The sequence below is a fragment of the Solanum stenotomum genome, chromosome 5 (assembly GCF_019186545.1).
Source record: "Solanum stenotomum isolate F172 chromosome 5, ASM1918654v1, whole genome shotgun sequence".
NCBI classification, from domain to species: Eukaryota; Viridiplantae; Streptophyta; class Magnoliopsida; order Solanales; family Solanaceae; genus Solanum; species Solanum stenotomum.
This window is the reverse complement of record NC_064286.1, coordinates 38323052-38340137: the sequence shown is the minus strand read 5'-3', so window position 1 is coordinate 38340137 and position 17086 is coordinate 38323052. Positions and strand designations below refer to the sequence as shown.

At 37.0% G+C, this 17086-nt stretch overlaps 2 protein-coding genes across 2 annotated transcripts; both read right to left on the bottom strand.

Annotated features, from left to right (window-relative positions):
* Positions 1 to 4483: 4483 nt before the first annotated feature.
* On the bottom strand, positions 4484 to 5197 carry LOC125863922 (uncharacterized). Its single transcript, XM_049543893.1, has one exon. It carries the CDS (start codon positions 5195 to 5197, stop codon positions 4484 to 4486), a length of 714 nt encoding a protein of 237 aa, XP_049399850.1.
* A 7433-nt stretch (positions 5198 to 12630) lies between these two features.
* LOC125863921 (uncharacterized) lies at positions 12631 to 13608 on the bottom strand. The gene has a single exon (XM_049543892.1). The coding sequence runs from the start codon at positions 13606 to 13608 to the stop codon at positions 12631 to 12633; it is 978 nt and encodes a 325-aa protein (XP_049399849.1).
* Positions 13609 to 17086: the final 3478 nt, after the last annotated feature.

The window sequence follows — 17086 nt, the reverse complement described above, 5'->3', positions numbered from 1 at the left end:
GACGACATACGGTCCTTGCCAGTTAGGTGCAAATTTCCCTTTATATTCTTCTTTATGAGGGAAAATGCGTTTCAATACCAATTGGCCTATCTCAAATGTTCGAACTCTTACTTTCTTGTTGAAAGCACGAGTCATTCTCTGTTGATATAACTGGCCATGACAAACAGCACTCATTCTTTTCCCATCAATCAATGCCAATTGCTCATATCGGTCACAAACTTATTGGCATCACTCAATCTAGCTTCCTGAATAATCCTTAAAGATGGTATCTCAACTTCAACTCGTATCACTGCTTCTGTTCCGTATACCAATAGGTAAAGAGTTGCTCCAGTTGAGGCTCGGATTGTGGTATGGTAGCCTAGCAAAGCATAAGGCAAATTTTCATGCCAATATTTGTAGTTATCAATCATCTTTCTCAGTATCCTCTTGATGTTCTTATTAGCAGCTTCCACAGCTCCATTCATCTGAGGGCGATATGCAGTTGAATTGTGGTGGGTAATTTTGAATTGTTCACATATCTCTTTCATCAAGTGACTATTCAGATTTGCTCCATTGTCTGTGATGATAGACTCTGGAACTCCATAACGACATATCAAATTGTTGCGAACAAAATCGACCAAAACTTTCTTTGTCACAGCTTTGTAGGAAGCATCTTCGATCCACTTTGTGAAGTAATCAATGGCGACCAAAATGAACATATGACCATTGGAGGCGGCAGGCTCAATAGGTCGAATAACATCCATGCCCCAGGCTGCAAATGGCCAACGGGAACTCATCGCATTGAGCTCGTGGGGTGGTTCTTTGATCAGATCTCCGTGTACCTGGCATTTATGACATTTTTGAACAAATCGACCACAATCATTTTCCATAATCATCCAGAAGTATCCTACCCTTCAAATTTTCTTTGCTAATGTAAGCCCATTCATGTGCATCCCACACACTCCAGCGTGCACTTCTTCAAGCAATTTTGTGGTTTCTACAGCATCCACACATCTCAGTAATCCCAGATCGGGTGTCCTATTATAAAGAACCTCTCCATTCATGAAGAATTTGCTTGCCATTCTTCGAATTGTTTTCTTCTGAATACCTGTAGCTTTTTCCGGATATTCACCAGCTTCTAAGTACTTTTTTACATCGATATACCATGGATTCCCATCCCATTCTGCTTCCACATGTGAACAATGTGCTGGTTATTCTTTTAAAACTATTTCAAGTGGATCGATATAGCTCTTTTCTGGGTGTTGTATTATGGACAATATGGTTGCAACGGCATCAGCAAGCTCGTTCTGTATTCTCGGCGTGTGTCTAAACTTGGTCTTCCTAAATCTTTTGCATAATCTCTGTACCAATTGTACATATAGTAAGATTTTAGGATTCTTCACTGCCCATTCTCCTTGAACTTGATGAATCAACAAGTCTGAATCATCAATTATCAGTAATTCTTGAATATTCATGTCAAGAGCCATTCTAATGCCAAGAATACACGCTTCATACTCAGCCATGTTATTAGTGCATCGAAATCTAAGCTTTGCTGTAGCTGGATAATGTTGCCCCGATTCAGATATCAACACTGCTCCAATTCATGATCCTATAGAGTTTACTGCTCCATCAAAGAACATTCTCCACCCAGGATACTTGGTCACTTCAACGACTTTTGATTCGATCTGCTTCATGACCTTCTCTTTTATCCTTAAACTCAGATCGGGCTTAAACTTTTCTGGTTTTCTGCTTTACTGGACAGTACTCTGAATTGATAGGCAGCTTATGGGAAACAATATCAGTGCTTAACCCTGGCATATCCGCATAAGACCAGGCAAACACATCGATGTATTGCTTGAGCAGCTTAACCAGTTCTTCTCTTTCCGTTGCTGCCAGATGGACACTAACTCGGGTTTCTCTGATCGACTCGTCATCCCCCAAGTTTACTGTCTCTGTTTCATCCAAGTTGGGCTTTTTATCGTCTTCAAGTTCCCTCAAGTCCTCGGTAAGGTGTTCAGGCATCATAGTTTCCTCATCATATTCTTCATATTCATCTTCATTGACCTTACTTGGTTCGCCATGTTCGTGACATGTCATGACATTGGCAGGTTTAGATTCATTTTTACTGAAAAGAACAACAAATCAACCATGTTAGATAGAAAGAGTTTAAATGTATTTGTTGTAGAATAATTCGCAATGACAAGATAATCAATTTAAAATAAACGAGGCTTTTATTGGAATTTTAAAAATGCGTACAAACTTTTGTCATGTCTCATGAGTCATTTCCTTTTTAAACATTACGAGGAAAAATAAAGTGACATAAATGGTGGTTTCGGGCCTCATTCGAACAACACCGATTTTCAAAAAATAAAACTTCAAATCTTGTCTTTGTCTACCAAGCCATTCGATGGATCATAAGTGGAGTGGCCATCTAATTCTGCAGCGTCTCTCCAGGTCTGGTATCTCGGATGGTGGGTGTTGTTGTGCATTCTGCCGAGATCACAGCACAATTTTCTTCATCAAACAATCTTCCCATCCCTTCCACTAGACCATCAATCTCAGGCTCCAAAGCTTTAGCAACAAATGACTGGTACAATAATGGAATAGGCTTTGGTATATCACAGTCATGTTTCTTCCTTGTTTCTGCTTCAAACAATTCTTCCTCTGTTGGGGCATAGCCGATACCGAATCGGAAATTTTGAAGTGGTATCGGAAGAGGTTCGGATATGCCATCCAAATTCTTGCCTAACCCACGCCCACGTTCAAAACCACTTCTCAGCATAGTTGTGGCTAGCATTTTATACACTGGCGGCATTGGCATCTGCGGCATCGTACCTTCAAAAGCAGCATTGATTATCTCCACCATGTGAAAGTCAGTACCCTGAGAAGACTTTTCAATAACTGGAATGGAGAGGCCAGGATAACTACGATTACTCCCTTCACCATGGATGATGATTTCATGATCCTCCTAGATGAACTTCAAAAGTTGATGCAATGTGGATGGAACTGCTCCAACAGCATGGATCCATGGTCTTCCTAGTAATAAGTTGTAGCTCGTAGATATATCCATCACTTGGAATTCAGTGACAAATTCTGCAGGCCCCATTTGGATACACAAGTCTTTTTCCCCCATGGTCTCTCTTTGCGAACCATCAAACGCCCTTACATTCATGCGGCTTTGACGGATTTTCCCTATATCATAATTTAGCTGAGTAAGGGTTGATAATGGGCAGATATTGAGTCTTGAGCCATTATCAATCAATATTCGTGCTACAAACTTGCCCCTGCATTTGACGGTGATATATAAGGCACGATTGTGCATCACCCCTTCGAGCGGCAACTCCTCTTCTCAAAAAGAGATTTGATGACTCCCAATGACATGACTTACCATAGTGGCCAAATTCTCACCACTTGTTCCCGTCGGTACATACACTTCATCAAGTACCGTCAACAATGCTTTTCGATGGTACTAAGAACTCATTAATAGAGCCCAAACAGAGATTTGAGCAGGAGTTTTCTCCAAATGCTTCACAATGGAATACTCTTTAGGCTGCATTCTTCGCCAAAACTCTTCAGCCTCACCCTCTGTGATCGGCCTTTTCTGGTTCTCCTTTCTTCGTATCTCTTGAGTTAGTTCTTCTGGAATGTAGCATCTTCCAGAACGTGTCATCCCTTGTGCGGTGGCCGCCTGGACAACAAACCTTTCTTCGGAATGCTCATTGCTTCTTTCCTTCACCAAAGCAAATGCCCGATGAGGTGCAGTTATTACAACAAACTCTGGACGGGCCTTTATGGTCAATGAGGCCACTGTTGGTATAAGTGAGTTAACATTTGCTTCACCGATAGTCCCATTAGCAAGCCAATCTTCATCTCTTTCAATCATGTTGATGGTAGCTCCTCCATGATTCGTCAATGGGTTAAGGTTCACATTGGGGGCAGGGGCTTAGAAAGTGATGACCCTGTTATCGATCAAGTCTTGAATCTTATGTTTCAGATTGATACATCCTTCTGTATCATGTCCTGCCCCTCCAGAATGGTACGCACAACGTTAATCTGCTCGGAAGAACTTTGTTGTGGGATTAATTGCCCTTGCGTCTACTGATTGGATCAATCCTGCCGCTCTTAGACGCTCAAAGAGTTGGGTACGTGTTTCTGCCAAAGGAGTGAAAACTCTGGGAGGCTTTCTTTCGAGGTTAGGACGGGGTAGATTGTTGGCATTTGGGTTGTTTTGTCTAGGATTTTGGTAGACTGGTGCATTGGCTTGGTGATTTGGTAGTGTATTTTGGTAGGTTTGTGGTTGATTTTGGTAGATGGGTGGTGGTGCTTGGTAGTTCTGTTGTGTATAGTAGATTGGGATTGGAGCTTCTGGAGATGGTGGGTAAATATTTGAGGTGGGGAATCGGTTGGAGTTTCCAATGGCAGAACCAGACCCAAAATACCTTTGCGGCCTTGGCCTCGGGCTAAAAGATACAGCAGACACGTCCTCTTTCTTTTTCCTAGAGAATCATGTGGCCATGGATGGTGAGGATTTGTTGGCGGCTTGCAAGGCAGTGAGACTTGTAACATTTCTAGACTTGAGGCTATTTTCTTTGGCTTCTCCCATTCTGATCAACTCCGAAAACTTCTGTCCCATCATAGGCAGCATCCTTTCATAATACTCGGGCTCCTGATCTCGAATAAAAGCAGAGGTTACTTCGCTTTCAGTCATCACAGGTTGTACCTTTGCAGCTTCTTTACTCCAGAGGCACGCATATTCACGATAGTCCTCCGTGGTCTTTTGCTTGATTTTTTCCAAATAATATCTGTCAGGGACAGCTTCGACATTAAACTGGAATCTTTCCAAAAAATCTTTGGCCAGAGCCCCCCATGTAGACCACTGACGGAGTTCTTGAGATGTGAACCATTCTAACGCCTCTCCACAGAGGCTTCGACTAAACAACCTCATAATTAATGCATCATTTTTTCCGATACCTACGAGTTTGTCACAATAAGCTCGTAGGTGAGCCGTGGGATTGCCAATACCATTGAAGGTTTCAAATTTTGGAATTTTGTAACCTTTGGGGATTTCCAAGTCAGGGTGCATGCAAAGGTCCTCATACTCAAGTCTTGTTATCTTCCTCGAAGATTGGACACTTTTTACTGCCTCGGAGATGGCATCCTTCATAACATTCATTTCTTGTTCGCGCTTTTCTTCTCTCAACCTCCACTCTTTCTCCATTTCTTCATAGTGATCCAACTCTGGTTGAACGGGAAAGCTAGGACATGGTTCAGGGATTGTATAGGCTAGTGGAGTTTGGAATGTTACGAAAGGGTATACGGGCTGACTAGGCAAAACACGTGGATTATTGGAGACTAGAGGTGGGATTTGTTGTGTCGGTGTGAAGTTTTAGGAGTGATTAGTGTTAGGTGCTTGGTTCTGATTTAGTAATGGTGGTGGTGTTTGGTAAGAAGTGTTGGCGTAAGGAGCGTTGGATACAGTTAAGTCAATAGTATGAGGATTAGGGGTGGAAGTGATGGGTCCTGTGGTATGAGTAGGGAAATAATTGGGTAATGGGGAACTTAGGGATGGAAAATGAGGAGGAGGTCTTCTAGTTTCAAGGGGGGGTTCATTCGATGCAATGGCCAGTTTGGCCAGATCTTTGGTCTGTTGAAGCTCTTCCTGCATGTCTGCAATTCGTTGCATTAACTGAGAGATCAACTCACTCTGATCAGCGAGTTCAGCATTTCTGATGGTCACATCCACTATTCCTGTTTCTTCAGAAGTACCAGTCATTTTGCTCTTGTCTTTCTCCAAAGAATGATCAGGGAAGGATGGTATGATTGCTTTAGATCTTGTAAAGTAGGGATGGTCGGCCAGTTTGATTTCAACACATATCAGGTTTTACCTGTAGAGAAGAACAACTCAAAAAACTTATGTGTTAGTTTTTGTTTTTAACGAGATATGCAAATAAGATGACATAATAATAAACACACAAGTGTCATTTTGCTTCAATCAGATTAATCCACGAAAATATTTTGGGTGAACGGGAGGACTCAAATGGAAAGAGATTTTTCTTGCAATTGAATTGGAAAGGTCGACTTGCATAGAATCTTGCTAATTTCTTCCACTCATATGCTTTTGTAGGTGAAAGTCTTCAGAATCATTCACTAATAAGGGAGAAAAAAAATGAAAAGATAGGGACCGAGCCTTAAGTAGGCTGCCTACGTATCCACCAAGGAAATCAGGCCCGACGTAGTTCGAATTACATAAGATAACCTAAACGTACCCTTCCCAAAATTGATAGAGAGACTAGGCTCGAAAAGAGCTTTCTACGTACCCCCTATGGGCTCAAGTCTCGCGTAGTTTTTTATTACAATAAAAATTTAAAAACAACATGACAAACATAAGAAAGGTGTTACATGAACCTAAATCTACCCAAAGGTTTCTTTCCTTCTTCTTCAACTGTAGGGTGACGATCCGGTGCTCTCGTCATCTGAAACTACTTTTGTTTTACCTTTTCTCCTCATGGAGGGAGCATTCCCAAAATTTAGTTCCTTAATATCCTGTTCAATTTCAGGGATCCTTGCAGACGCTTTAGTGACATTAATTATCTCTTGATCAATTTTTGCAATCTTTTTTTTCACCAAGGCTGTTTCCATGTCAACCTCAATAATTCTCTCTCGTAGCATCCATTCAGTTTGGTCCAGTATTGCAAGTCTCCTTTTGGCTACAACTATCCTCTCTCTAGTCTCGACAAATTTTCTGAACATTGACTCTTCAGTTTCTTCATCACGAACCAAAGCAATGGGTGGGATTGGTGCGTTGACACTTTTTCCAGACATTCTAGCAAGTCGACCCTCCTGCGATGGACGAACAAAACTTAGGAGATTTTTAGAGTAGACGATTTATATATTTCTGAGAAACTTGGACAACACTTCAGAAGTAATTTGGACGGACTTTGTTGTTGTGAATTTTAATATATGCTTAGAGTGCTCTAAGAAACAAGAGTAGATTAATTCTGCTTTAGACAAAGTGACGCATCACAACACAAAACAATTATATCAAGCAACACAGAAACAATTTATATCGCGCCCTAAACTTGTGAATCCCCAGCGGAAGTCGCCATTTCTGTTATGCCGTAACTTTCCTAACCTTTAGAAAAATCACTTTTGAAATGTTTTAAGTATAAAACATCTTAAGAGAAATACTTAGAAAGAGTCGCCACTTAATTTTTTAAAGAAACTAAGAAAACTTAAAATTTTCAAAGATTTAAACAGAAAAAAAATCATTTGAAAATACCAAAGAGGGTTCGGAGTTCAATTTACACTTCGAGAAGGGTTTAAGCAATCGAAGTGTCCGCTAACATGCGGTTGACCTGCGACTTGACTAAAATATGTTTGACTATCTTTATGAAAATAATGGTTTAACATAAAAAAAAAAACTTACAATATTTGATTAACTTTGAGAAAATAATTAAATAAATGATATTTTATAAGAAAAGAAGACATTAATTGAAACATTGAATTAAATGTGATCAGAATTTTTTTTTACAGAATTAGGTTGATTTTATTTTACTCACTTTTAAAAAAAATGATTTGAACCAAATTGGTTAATTAAAATATGAAAACTATGTTAATTAATTGAAGGATAAAAAGTTTTGACTAAAGATTTTTCAAATAAATTACACGAATTGATAAAAAGTTTTACCGACATAAAGAATATAGCTCATCTTTTGGGGGATATAAATAGGTTAATTAAAATATTCTATGGTTAGAGTTAAATAAAATTAGTCAGGCATAAGTAAACAATTAAAATAGTAAAAGAAATAAGGAAATTGGGCCCCTTCTTGGGCCAATTTCGCTGCAAATTTTGAGCTAATCCAATTCCCGTTTTTGCTTATACACTGGGCGTATATCAGTGTATATGAGCATATATATCAGCTCTTTTCATGTATCTCTTGCTTCCGGACACATGTGTTTCGCCTCCGCCCTCTGTTTTTGCGTTTTGGGGCCCTCATATCAGTGTATACCGCTGTATACAACATGTATACAACCTATTTTTAACCTTTCGGAACCTGTAATGTTGACTTTCCAGCCTTGTGCTTCAGTTTTCTTTGCCCGGGTGACTCGGACTATGAAAAATAAAATATAAAATTGACCTTTTGTGGCTCAACTCGAGGATGCTAGGAAGAGAAGTCCATCACGGACTTGGAAGGGATTCACATGCAACAAAAAATAAGCAACTTATAAGCAACAATTCACATGATTTTAATGTAAGAAAATAGTGAAATCAAACAAGTTCTACTATTTAAGTATCACTACAGGAATGAGACAACTCTTTTTTTTAGTAGTCAATTATGACGTAAGGTAGGCATGAGAAGAGAAAAATGTTCACATAACTATACTTATGCATTATAAGCAGTGATCAACCAACAACCACAAATTAATATAAGTTAAGTTAGAATATCAAAACCATAAGGCATCAAAGACTTGAACTGACTTAGAAAAATTAAGAACTCTTGTCAAGGTTCACAATAAAACAACACGATAATCAATTCCGAAAAGTCAATTCCAAACTCCGTTTAATAAGAGGATCATACTAGCAATGCATGAAATAAAGGCAACAATTTTAGAGGAAAAGAAGCTAAAACCGAAATCTGTAAATAACTTCTGAAACAAGATCTCCTACTTTATGACAAACTCATCAGTCTAAAACATGTTGCTCTAAATACGATTTTTAGCTAAAAGAAATCAAACCATACTACTATACTAGAACTAAACCCAAATAAGTACACCTGCACATGGATAAAAAAAATCCAAAATAAATAATACTAAGGACGTCCTACACTAAATTGAAACCACATGAGCATTCATATATATTAAGGAAAGATTATCAAGTAGTTGCCATTATAGACAGATTTAGCAAGGGACAAGAAAGCATTTTCCATGGAGCATTGAACCTAAATAAGAACAACAAAACTGAATAAAGCGATTTAAGAATGCTGTTGCAGTGTATAATGAAGAAAACGAACACAAAAATGAGAAACACCCATCCAGAAATCAAGCAAATTTTATCATAACAAGAAGCAAAGTTGAAGTGAGATGAAGAAACAAGAGGCTCACTTATAACGAGATTCCGGATATTTTGACATTAGAGATGTAAAACACGAGTTAGCACCAAAGAGACACGAACATTAAACCGATCAAGCAAGAACAGGGACTAGACTCCACAAGAAACCACCGCAACGAAATCGAAATGGCAAAGAAAACAATCCAAAACACAACTAGAGATGGAACGAAAATGTACAGGGCCAACATATTCGAAAACACGATTGAATATATAAAAGATCACTCGAGCAAACCAGCATAGATTCGACTCACTTACATAACAAAATTAAGCCATATCGAAACTAAGAAACGACTTTAGAAGAGCAGTTCACTGCCTCATCTACAGAACTTCTAACACTCTTAATTCTAAAATGAAAAAAAGAAAAAAAAAAAAAAGCTAAAGCGTACATCAAATCATTTTACTTCTTTGGGAGCAAAAAACAGAGACAGCGAGCTAGACCATGAAGCTTTTACACCACTGTGACCTTAACTCGAGCAAGAAGAAAATTGATACAAAAATAGCTCTCGATTTTTCGTCCTCTTGATAAAAATAAACATATATTTTATTTTTTTAGAATGTAAAATCTCCCCTCATCACAGTGGAAGGATAAGGGTATATATAGGGGAGATTCGAATTGAGAAAGGTGGGAAAACAAGTGGAAAGGAAGAATTTGAATTCGAAATTCAAGTTCTCTTTTCGAAACAACAGTGGAAGAAATGGGAAATCCCTGAAAATGGGTAAAAGGGGACGTGAGGGGTTATAGGTTCGCAGAGTAGTTGGGATTTTTCGCTGGTTTTCTGGGTTTGCGTCTGGAAGAAGAAGAAGACGCGTACTGGGTCGGGTCGGTATCTATATGTACGTATATTGTTGTTGTGTGTATGTTGGATTAAGGTTGATGGGTCATTTAGTGATTTTGGGTTATTGTTGTTGGACAATGAATTGGGTTTGGGCTGGGAATTGAATGGGAGTTAAGAAATGGGCCTGATCTGAATTGTATTGGGCCAATATTTGGCTGAAAGTAATAGATTCAAAAAAATGGAGTGAAAGTGTAGTTAATTTTGAACTTAAAATTTGGACTAATTGCTTAAAGATGTAGCAATTTTGGATTAATTTGGGTCAATTCGGCTAACCATTAAATAAAATGAATTCATATTAATTAATTAGCGAGCTTCTTAATTTCAACGAAATAAACTAATAAACTTAATTAAACTTAAATGACTCAAATTAAAACCCTAATTTAAACCAAACTAAATTAACAAAATACTTAACTAAAAATTGTAAAATCTTTTTTTTTTTTTGGTGATTTTCAAATATTTATAAAATAATGTGATTGTAGAAATATACGTATTCATTATTTAAAATTATTACAAAAAGACAAAATTACTTTTTTTTAAAAAATAAAATAAATAAAATAGCTTGCAAGTATTTTGAATTTCATAAGACTCATTAATTCAAAATTACAATCATCACTAATAAAATATTTAAAATAAAAAATGTTTTTTAGATGATTTTTGAATGTTCAAAAAATACATTAATTATACCCATTATTATATAAAACATATATATCATTTACAAAGTGACGAAACTATTTGAAATGACTTGCAAACTATATTTATTTTAATTTTATTTTTTTGAAATTTTTATAAAACTAATTACTTTAAATCGTTTGAAATTGAAGAAGCTCGATGATTAATTTATATTATGGAGGGTCAAAATTGGGTGTCAACAACGCCATTTGCGAGGGTCTTGGCGGGTATACCAGGTTAATGCTTCTCCAGATAGACTCCGGATGAACAACTTCATCCTCAACTTCTCATTTCTCCCTACACCGACTAACTTGTCACAGTATGCCCTCAAATGTGCGTGTGGGTTGCCTTTTCCATCGAACATGTCAAACTTCGGTGGTTTGTACCCTACTGGCATGTCAATGTCTGGATGGATACACAAGTCATCATAATCCAGACTCTCTGTCCCTCTAGTGACTTGTAAGCTTTTTAATGATTTTCTCAGACCCTGAAGCTGGGCATTTATCGATGCATCTTCTTTCAACCGAGCATCTTTCTCGACTTCGTACGGGATATCAACCACAGCTGGCGTTGTGAAGGTAGGAACTCCAGCGGCATATATGGGAGGAACATTTGGCTCATAGGGAGCGGCGACATGTGCCCCAAGTATCTGCTGCATTGTAGGTATGGTAGGGTCACGGTTGGAAAGGTCGGAAACGGTCCTAACAGCGGTTAGAGAAGCTGGTGGAACTCGATCGTGAGTAGGAGTGTGTTGAGTAAGTCCAGGCTGATTTGGTAAGTTGGCAGAAAGCAAGTCAGCCTTTGGGAAGTAGATAGGTGTCTTGAAAGTAGGGAAAGTGGTCGCCGATAGTTTGGCCAAGTCTCGCACTTGACGCAATTCTTCCCTCAAGATCTCGAGTTCTTGTTCCATGTGAGCCATTTTCTCCTCGTTATGAATGTCAGTTATATATCGAGAACTTTCAGGATCTCTCAATAGGTACTATTATGTTTGTGGCAGCGTTGAATTCGTCTTTATCAGTCATTTTCCCTTTGATCGAAGGTTGTATCGTGAGTCAGCCAGTTTCCAAGTCGACACCAATCAACGTAATTTTGGGGATAAATAAAGAAAAGAAAACAAAGAAAAAAGAAAACTATGTTAGTTTGGGAAATATTGAAAGATGTAACAAGTATGTAAATGTAACACATATATACGCCAATTCAGTGACATTCAAAGTGCGTCCTAATAGAACCTCTTTTTGCCTGAGGTAGGCCTACGTTGCAATTAGTTTGATAATAAATGATTCATTTAAACACATTTTAGATTTGGAGCAAACATAACTTCATTGATTATGGTTTGGCTATTACAACGATGTAGGGGGTAAAAAGCTGAAGAAATGAAAGTACAGGGGTGGCCATAAGGCATACAAGAGGGATAGGTCATACGACCTTTTTTAGGAACTTATGAGGGAATTCAAAGAAGAAAAATGATCTACGGCCATGTTGGAGCATCATCATCATCATCGTCCACATCATAGTAAGGACCCGGGTGATACTCTGGAGACTCTTCAGGGCCATGCTCAAATGATATGTCTATAACCCCTCCATCTCTTAGGTCATAGACGTTAGAACCCATCTCAGAAACCTCCATGTGATCTTCCCACACTTCTTCTTCTGGTCCTCTTCGGGGTCCTCTTTTGGGTTTTCTTCAGGATCTTCTTCTGGGTCCTCTTCAAGATCTTCTTCTGGGTCCTCTTCCTGGATTAAGTAATCGACGGATCCCGAAACTATCTAATTGTACATGGGTGTAGTGAACCCCATGTGAAGAAGCACCGATTCTCTAATCCAATCAATTTGTTGTTTGTCTACAAACCCCCAATGTTCGTGTGCGCTTGGACGAGCCATATGACTCACGATATTCCACCAAGCGTATTACTCTGGCTTACACCAGCTTTCTTCTCCTATTTCTAAATCGATTATGGATTCCCACTCGGCTTGAATATTTCTTATCTGTTCCAGTGAGACTGAAGTGAATGCATCTTCATGAGATCCCATTATTGACTATAGCGGAATGTCTTGGATAACTCCAAACTGCCGCATAACCCGAAGAGGTGCATATGGTTGGATGCCTCTGAGCCCGATTAACTCGATAAAGAAAAAGTACCGAGTCCTTGCAAACGCCAATTCTGTTACCCAAGAGAACTTCCATTGGATGGTGTCTCCCATGACGTTGTTCAAAAATGTGCGCCATTCTTCCCTTCCTATCGGCGCACCCACCCAATTTTGGAGACGATCTTCGTGGCTTTCGATCTTGTTAGGAGCACCTATGTAGTAATCCATTTGGGAATCACGTCGATAGAAATGTTCTCTTGCCCAAATCTGTAGTAATATACTGCATCCTCCGAAGAAATTGTGTCCCTTAATGCAGGCTGTCATTGAACGAAGAACTTCGGCGAGGATCATAGGCACCAAAGTAAATCTTTGTGGATCGTTGAAAATACTTACAACCATCGGTAATATGTTGATGTCGATAGAATTGGACCTTATCGGGAGCACCATAACTCCTAAAAAATCCATAACGAATACTCTTGACCTCATATGCTCCCATGCTCCGCGAGTGCATTCAAATTCACGCTGATATTCATAGTAACCTTCTAAATGCCCAAACCTCTGAAAGAGATAGTCCAACTCGACGTGCCCGCCGTCCACATATCTCAATGACCGAAATATGTGCAGATCCAAGAGACTTAGGAAGTCACCTGTACAAATAGTTGAGGGGATCACCGGCAGCCTCCCTCTAATCGGCAGTTCGATAAGACTACTGATCTCCTCTAGTATGGGAGTGATCTCAAAATCCAGGAATTTAAAAGTTACGGTACTCGGTTCCCAAAACCCCATTAGCTGAGTGACAAAGACTTTATTGCATTGTGTCCCCAGAAGCGACAATAATGCTCCTAAATGCCCTTGAATCTCTACCCCGTGTATCCTGCGAATATTTTGCCACCAATTCTGTAGAATGTGGGGCGCTGAAACGACCATTTGGATATCCGGTAAGTCTTGGTTGAGGTTCATCTGAAAAGAGGTAAAGGGTGTAATGAGTTTATTTGCTCCAAATCTATTAAGTGTTTAAGTTTGGATAATTTATATCAATTTCACACAAAGTTTATGTCGTTGAGTTTTAAAGAAGAAACTCATTGACATTTGGGTGGTTTCCTAAATGCAACGACAATACCGTATATTGTCTTGCCTAAGGTTGTGCAACATGACCAATTTTTTAAGAGTAAGATTTTTTCCTATATGTTTGAGAGTGGGACTGAGTAATTGCGAGAAGGTGCACTATCTTAATTGCACCATCTCTGAAACTAAGGAATCCAAAGAAAGTTTCGGAGGAGTGCAGGAACACCCCTCGCGTGTACAGTGTGTACGTGTACGGCCAAGACTCGATAGAATATGCAAATGACAATGTAGGGAAAGCAGTAACAAGTAATGTCTTAAAACAAATAAGGAACACAAGCTTGGATTTCACTTGCGAGCTTTCAGTCAAAGAAATATATCAATAGCAAGCTGAAAAATAAACACGTAATCACAAATGTTGCTCCTAAATTGAGTTTTTCTAAGGTTAAAACCTAAGTAAGATCCTCAGCGGAGTCGCCAAGCTGTCGCACCCTATTTCGAGTCAGGCCGAAACAGTTCACAACATAATATGACTGTCACTCTAATTTTTTGGAAAAAATTATTTTGTTTTTGTTTTAGAGTCGCCACCTAAATTTTAAGGAAAATATTAGGAAAACCATTTTTTATATGTAAATGTAAACTTTGTTTTGATTTGCGAAACCAGTGAGATTCTGAGTAAGGGTTTTGGTTACTCAAGAGGAAGGTGTTAAGCATCCCTCAGAGCCTATCCGAAGACAGTCCTTAAACTCAATTTAGGAAAATATGATTAGGAAAACTTGTTTATTTATTTGCTTTTAAAAATCAAATGATAAGTTAATTACTTAGTTTAAGAAAACTTACGACATATATACGTCTTATAAAATATATTTAATACTAGTATTTTTATCATATTGTAAAAATAAACAAATGTACTTAAGAGTATGATAAATTTATATATATATATATATAGATAGTTGTATCATAAAATTATCCTAAAAATAAGTAGATGTTGAATTTGCGAGAATCTATCGTCTTATTTAAGACGTGAAATAAAAATAAGATAGTAGTTGGGTGTGAATATGTAGTAATATGTGATGTGTAATTTGAATTAAAATATATAAAATGGAGTTTTCTAAAATAAAATAAAATAAATGATACTAAATGTCAAAATATCATATAAAGGTTTGTGATCTTAAATATGTTTATTACAAAGTGTAGTATATACATGTAAGTTGTTCAAAACATATGAAAGTTTATTATTCTTTTTACATGTAGGGATAAGTTGACGATAGATTTTATTTAGTAAAATAATATGTATATTTAAGTGTAGGGATTTATAAAATAAAAATAAAACAAATAGCATTCGTAAAATGGATAGCAGGTAAAAATAATAGGTTATGTATAGAGAAAGCTAAATAAAAAATATATAGAATTTATACCTCTATATGTGTGACATATATATGTCTGTACCTTGTATTTGAATCTGTTGGCATATCTAAAATTTTGAAATAGCATGTTAAAAGATTAAAATGTTTTTAGCAATGTTGGATCCAAAAAGTAAGAATAGTCAATACATTTTGTAAAGGGGCGATGTAAAGAGTTTAAACATAGACCTAACTGTTAGGACTCATTCTATAGTCACATTTTGTTTTGTTAAATATGTAAGTCTACTTCGCTACTTATTTTTTCTTTTAAAAAAATATAATTCCACAAGTTAATTATTTTTAGCCTCTATGTATCTCTAAATTCATTTGGAAGTCCCAATTCACGAGTTTTATTTTTTTCTACTTAAGTACCTAAATGAATATTATTTCACCCTTTTTAAACTACAATTGAGAATTATAGATGATAAGTTTTCCTATTCCTTAGGATAAAGGCCTAAGTCGATATATATTTCTTTTCCCCAATTTTGAAACACTAAACGAATATTATTTTAACCTTTTGAAACTTCATTTGGAAAACTTTTAAAACTATATGCTCCTCTTTTCAACTTAAAAGGCCTAAAAGAATGTTATAAGAAAAAATGCTAACCCATTTTTTAAGAAAATATCTTTTGTATCATTTGTTCTAAAGGTGTCTCAACTAAATTCATAAACAAATAATATTAGTTCACGTAAAATAAGCTTCAAAATAAAAGACAAGCAACATATCAAAACTTGTAAGTAAAGGTTAGTTAATATATCCAAACAATATAATTAAGACTCGAAAAGACGAAGGCTAAGAAATATGGGACTCCTAATTTGCGAGACTCCAACCATCGCGATGATCCTAGTTGCTGTTGGCCTAATATTTTAGGCCAATAACGAGTTTCAAAGTAAAAACTCCAGCCCTCCAGTTGTACATGAAACATAAAAAGAGGCAAAAATTAGTAACTTAATATTGAGCCAAAGATCAGTCAACAATGTATGTAAACTTGAAGTGATGCAAATACTTTACTATTTTTGAGCAAATATCTCAACTAATCTAACATGTATTAAGTCATTCACATTTGGATAAAAGAATTTGCTTACACCATGTGTAATAAAATAGCAGGCAGTTAACTATCCAAACAAACATACCTTTTTCATTTTTTATGACTTACTAAACACATAAAAAAAAAAAAGGCAGTAGTACATTGTAAAGGCAGTTCATCCTAACTAACAAAATGCTAACAAATATTATTCTTCATTTGTCATAATGTAGTACCGTTAGCTCAAATGTTCTAGCTAATTATCACATGGTAAATGTAGAAACTACTACTACTGAAGCTCGTAGAAGAGATTCCCTGTAATGGTAATGCCTTTTATCTAAATGCAAGGTCTATCGTTTTTGCAAAAAAAATGATCATCTCATCTAATGTTAATATACTTTTTTTTCTTGCAGTACTACTTACAGATTTTCCTTCTTCTTTTTTTTTATTTCTACATGATTGGGACAAACAACATCAATGGTAGCATAGAATATCTAAGAATCAAAAGATCAAAAAAATGAATAAAAAAAAAGTCTGATAGAGGTTCTCCCTTTTCCTGGAGTGCTCTTTAAAAAACAGTTCAGCAGAAAGAATCATAGAATAATTGCATTTTTAAAATATTCATCCAAGAAATAAATAAATCAGGATGGCAAAGCAAGGATAATTTTTCAAAAAAATTTCAAAGTTTAGATTCTTCTAATATCTCGTCCTTTGGATCTCAGGAGCGATTATAACAACATAACTTTGGATGTGGATATATACAGAACCTTAAACCTACCAGTATTTCTCTATGATGCATTGACAGATGCAAACCTCTATTGTTTGCCTCTGAAGAAGATATTTTTACCAGGAAAGAAAACTCTTTAAACAAGTGAACAAGGAGTTTATATACCTATTTAAGAAAAGCTACTTTAC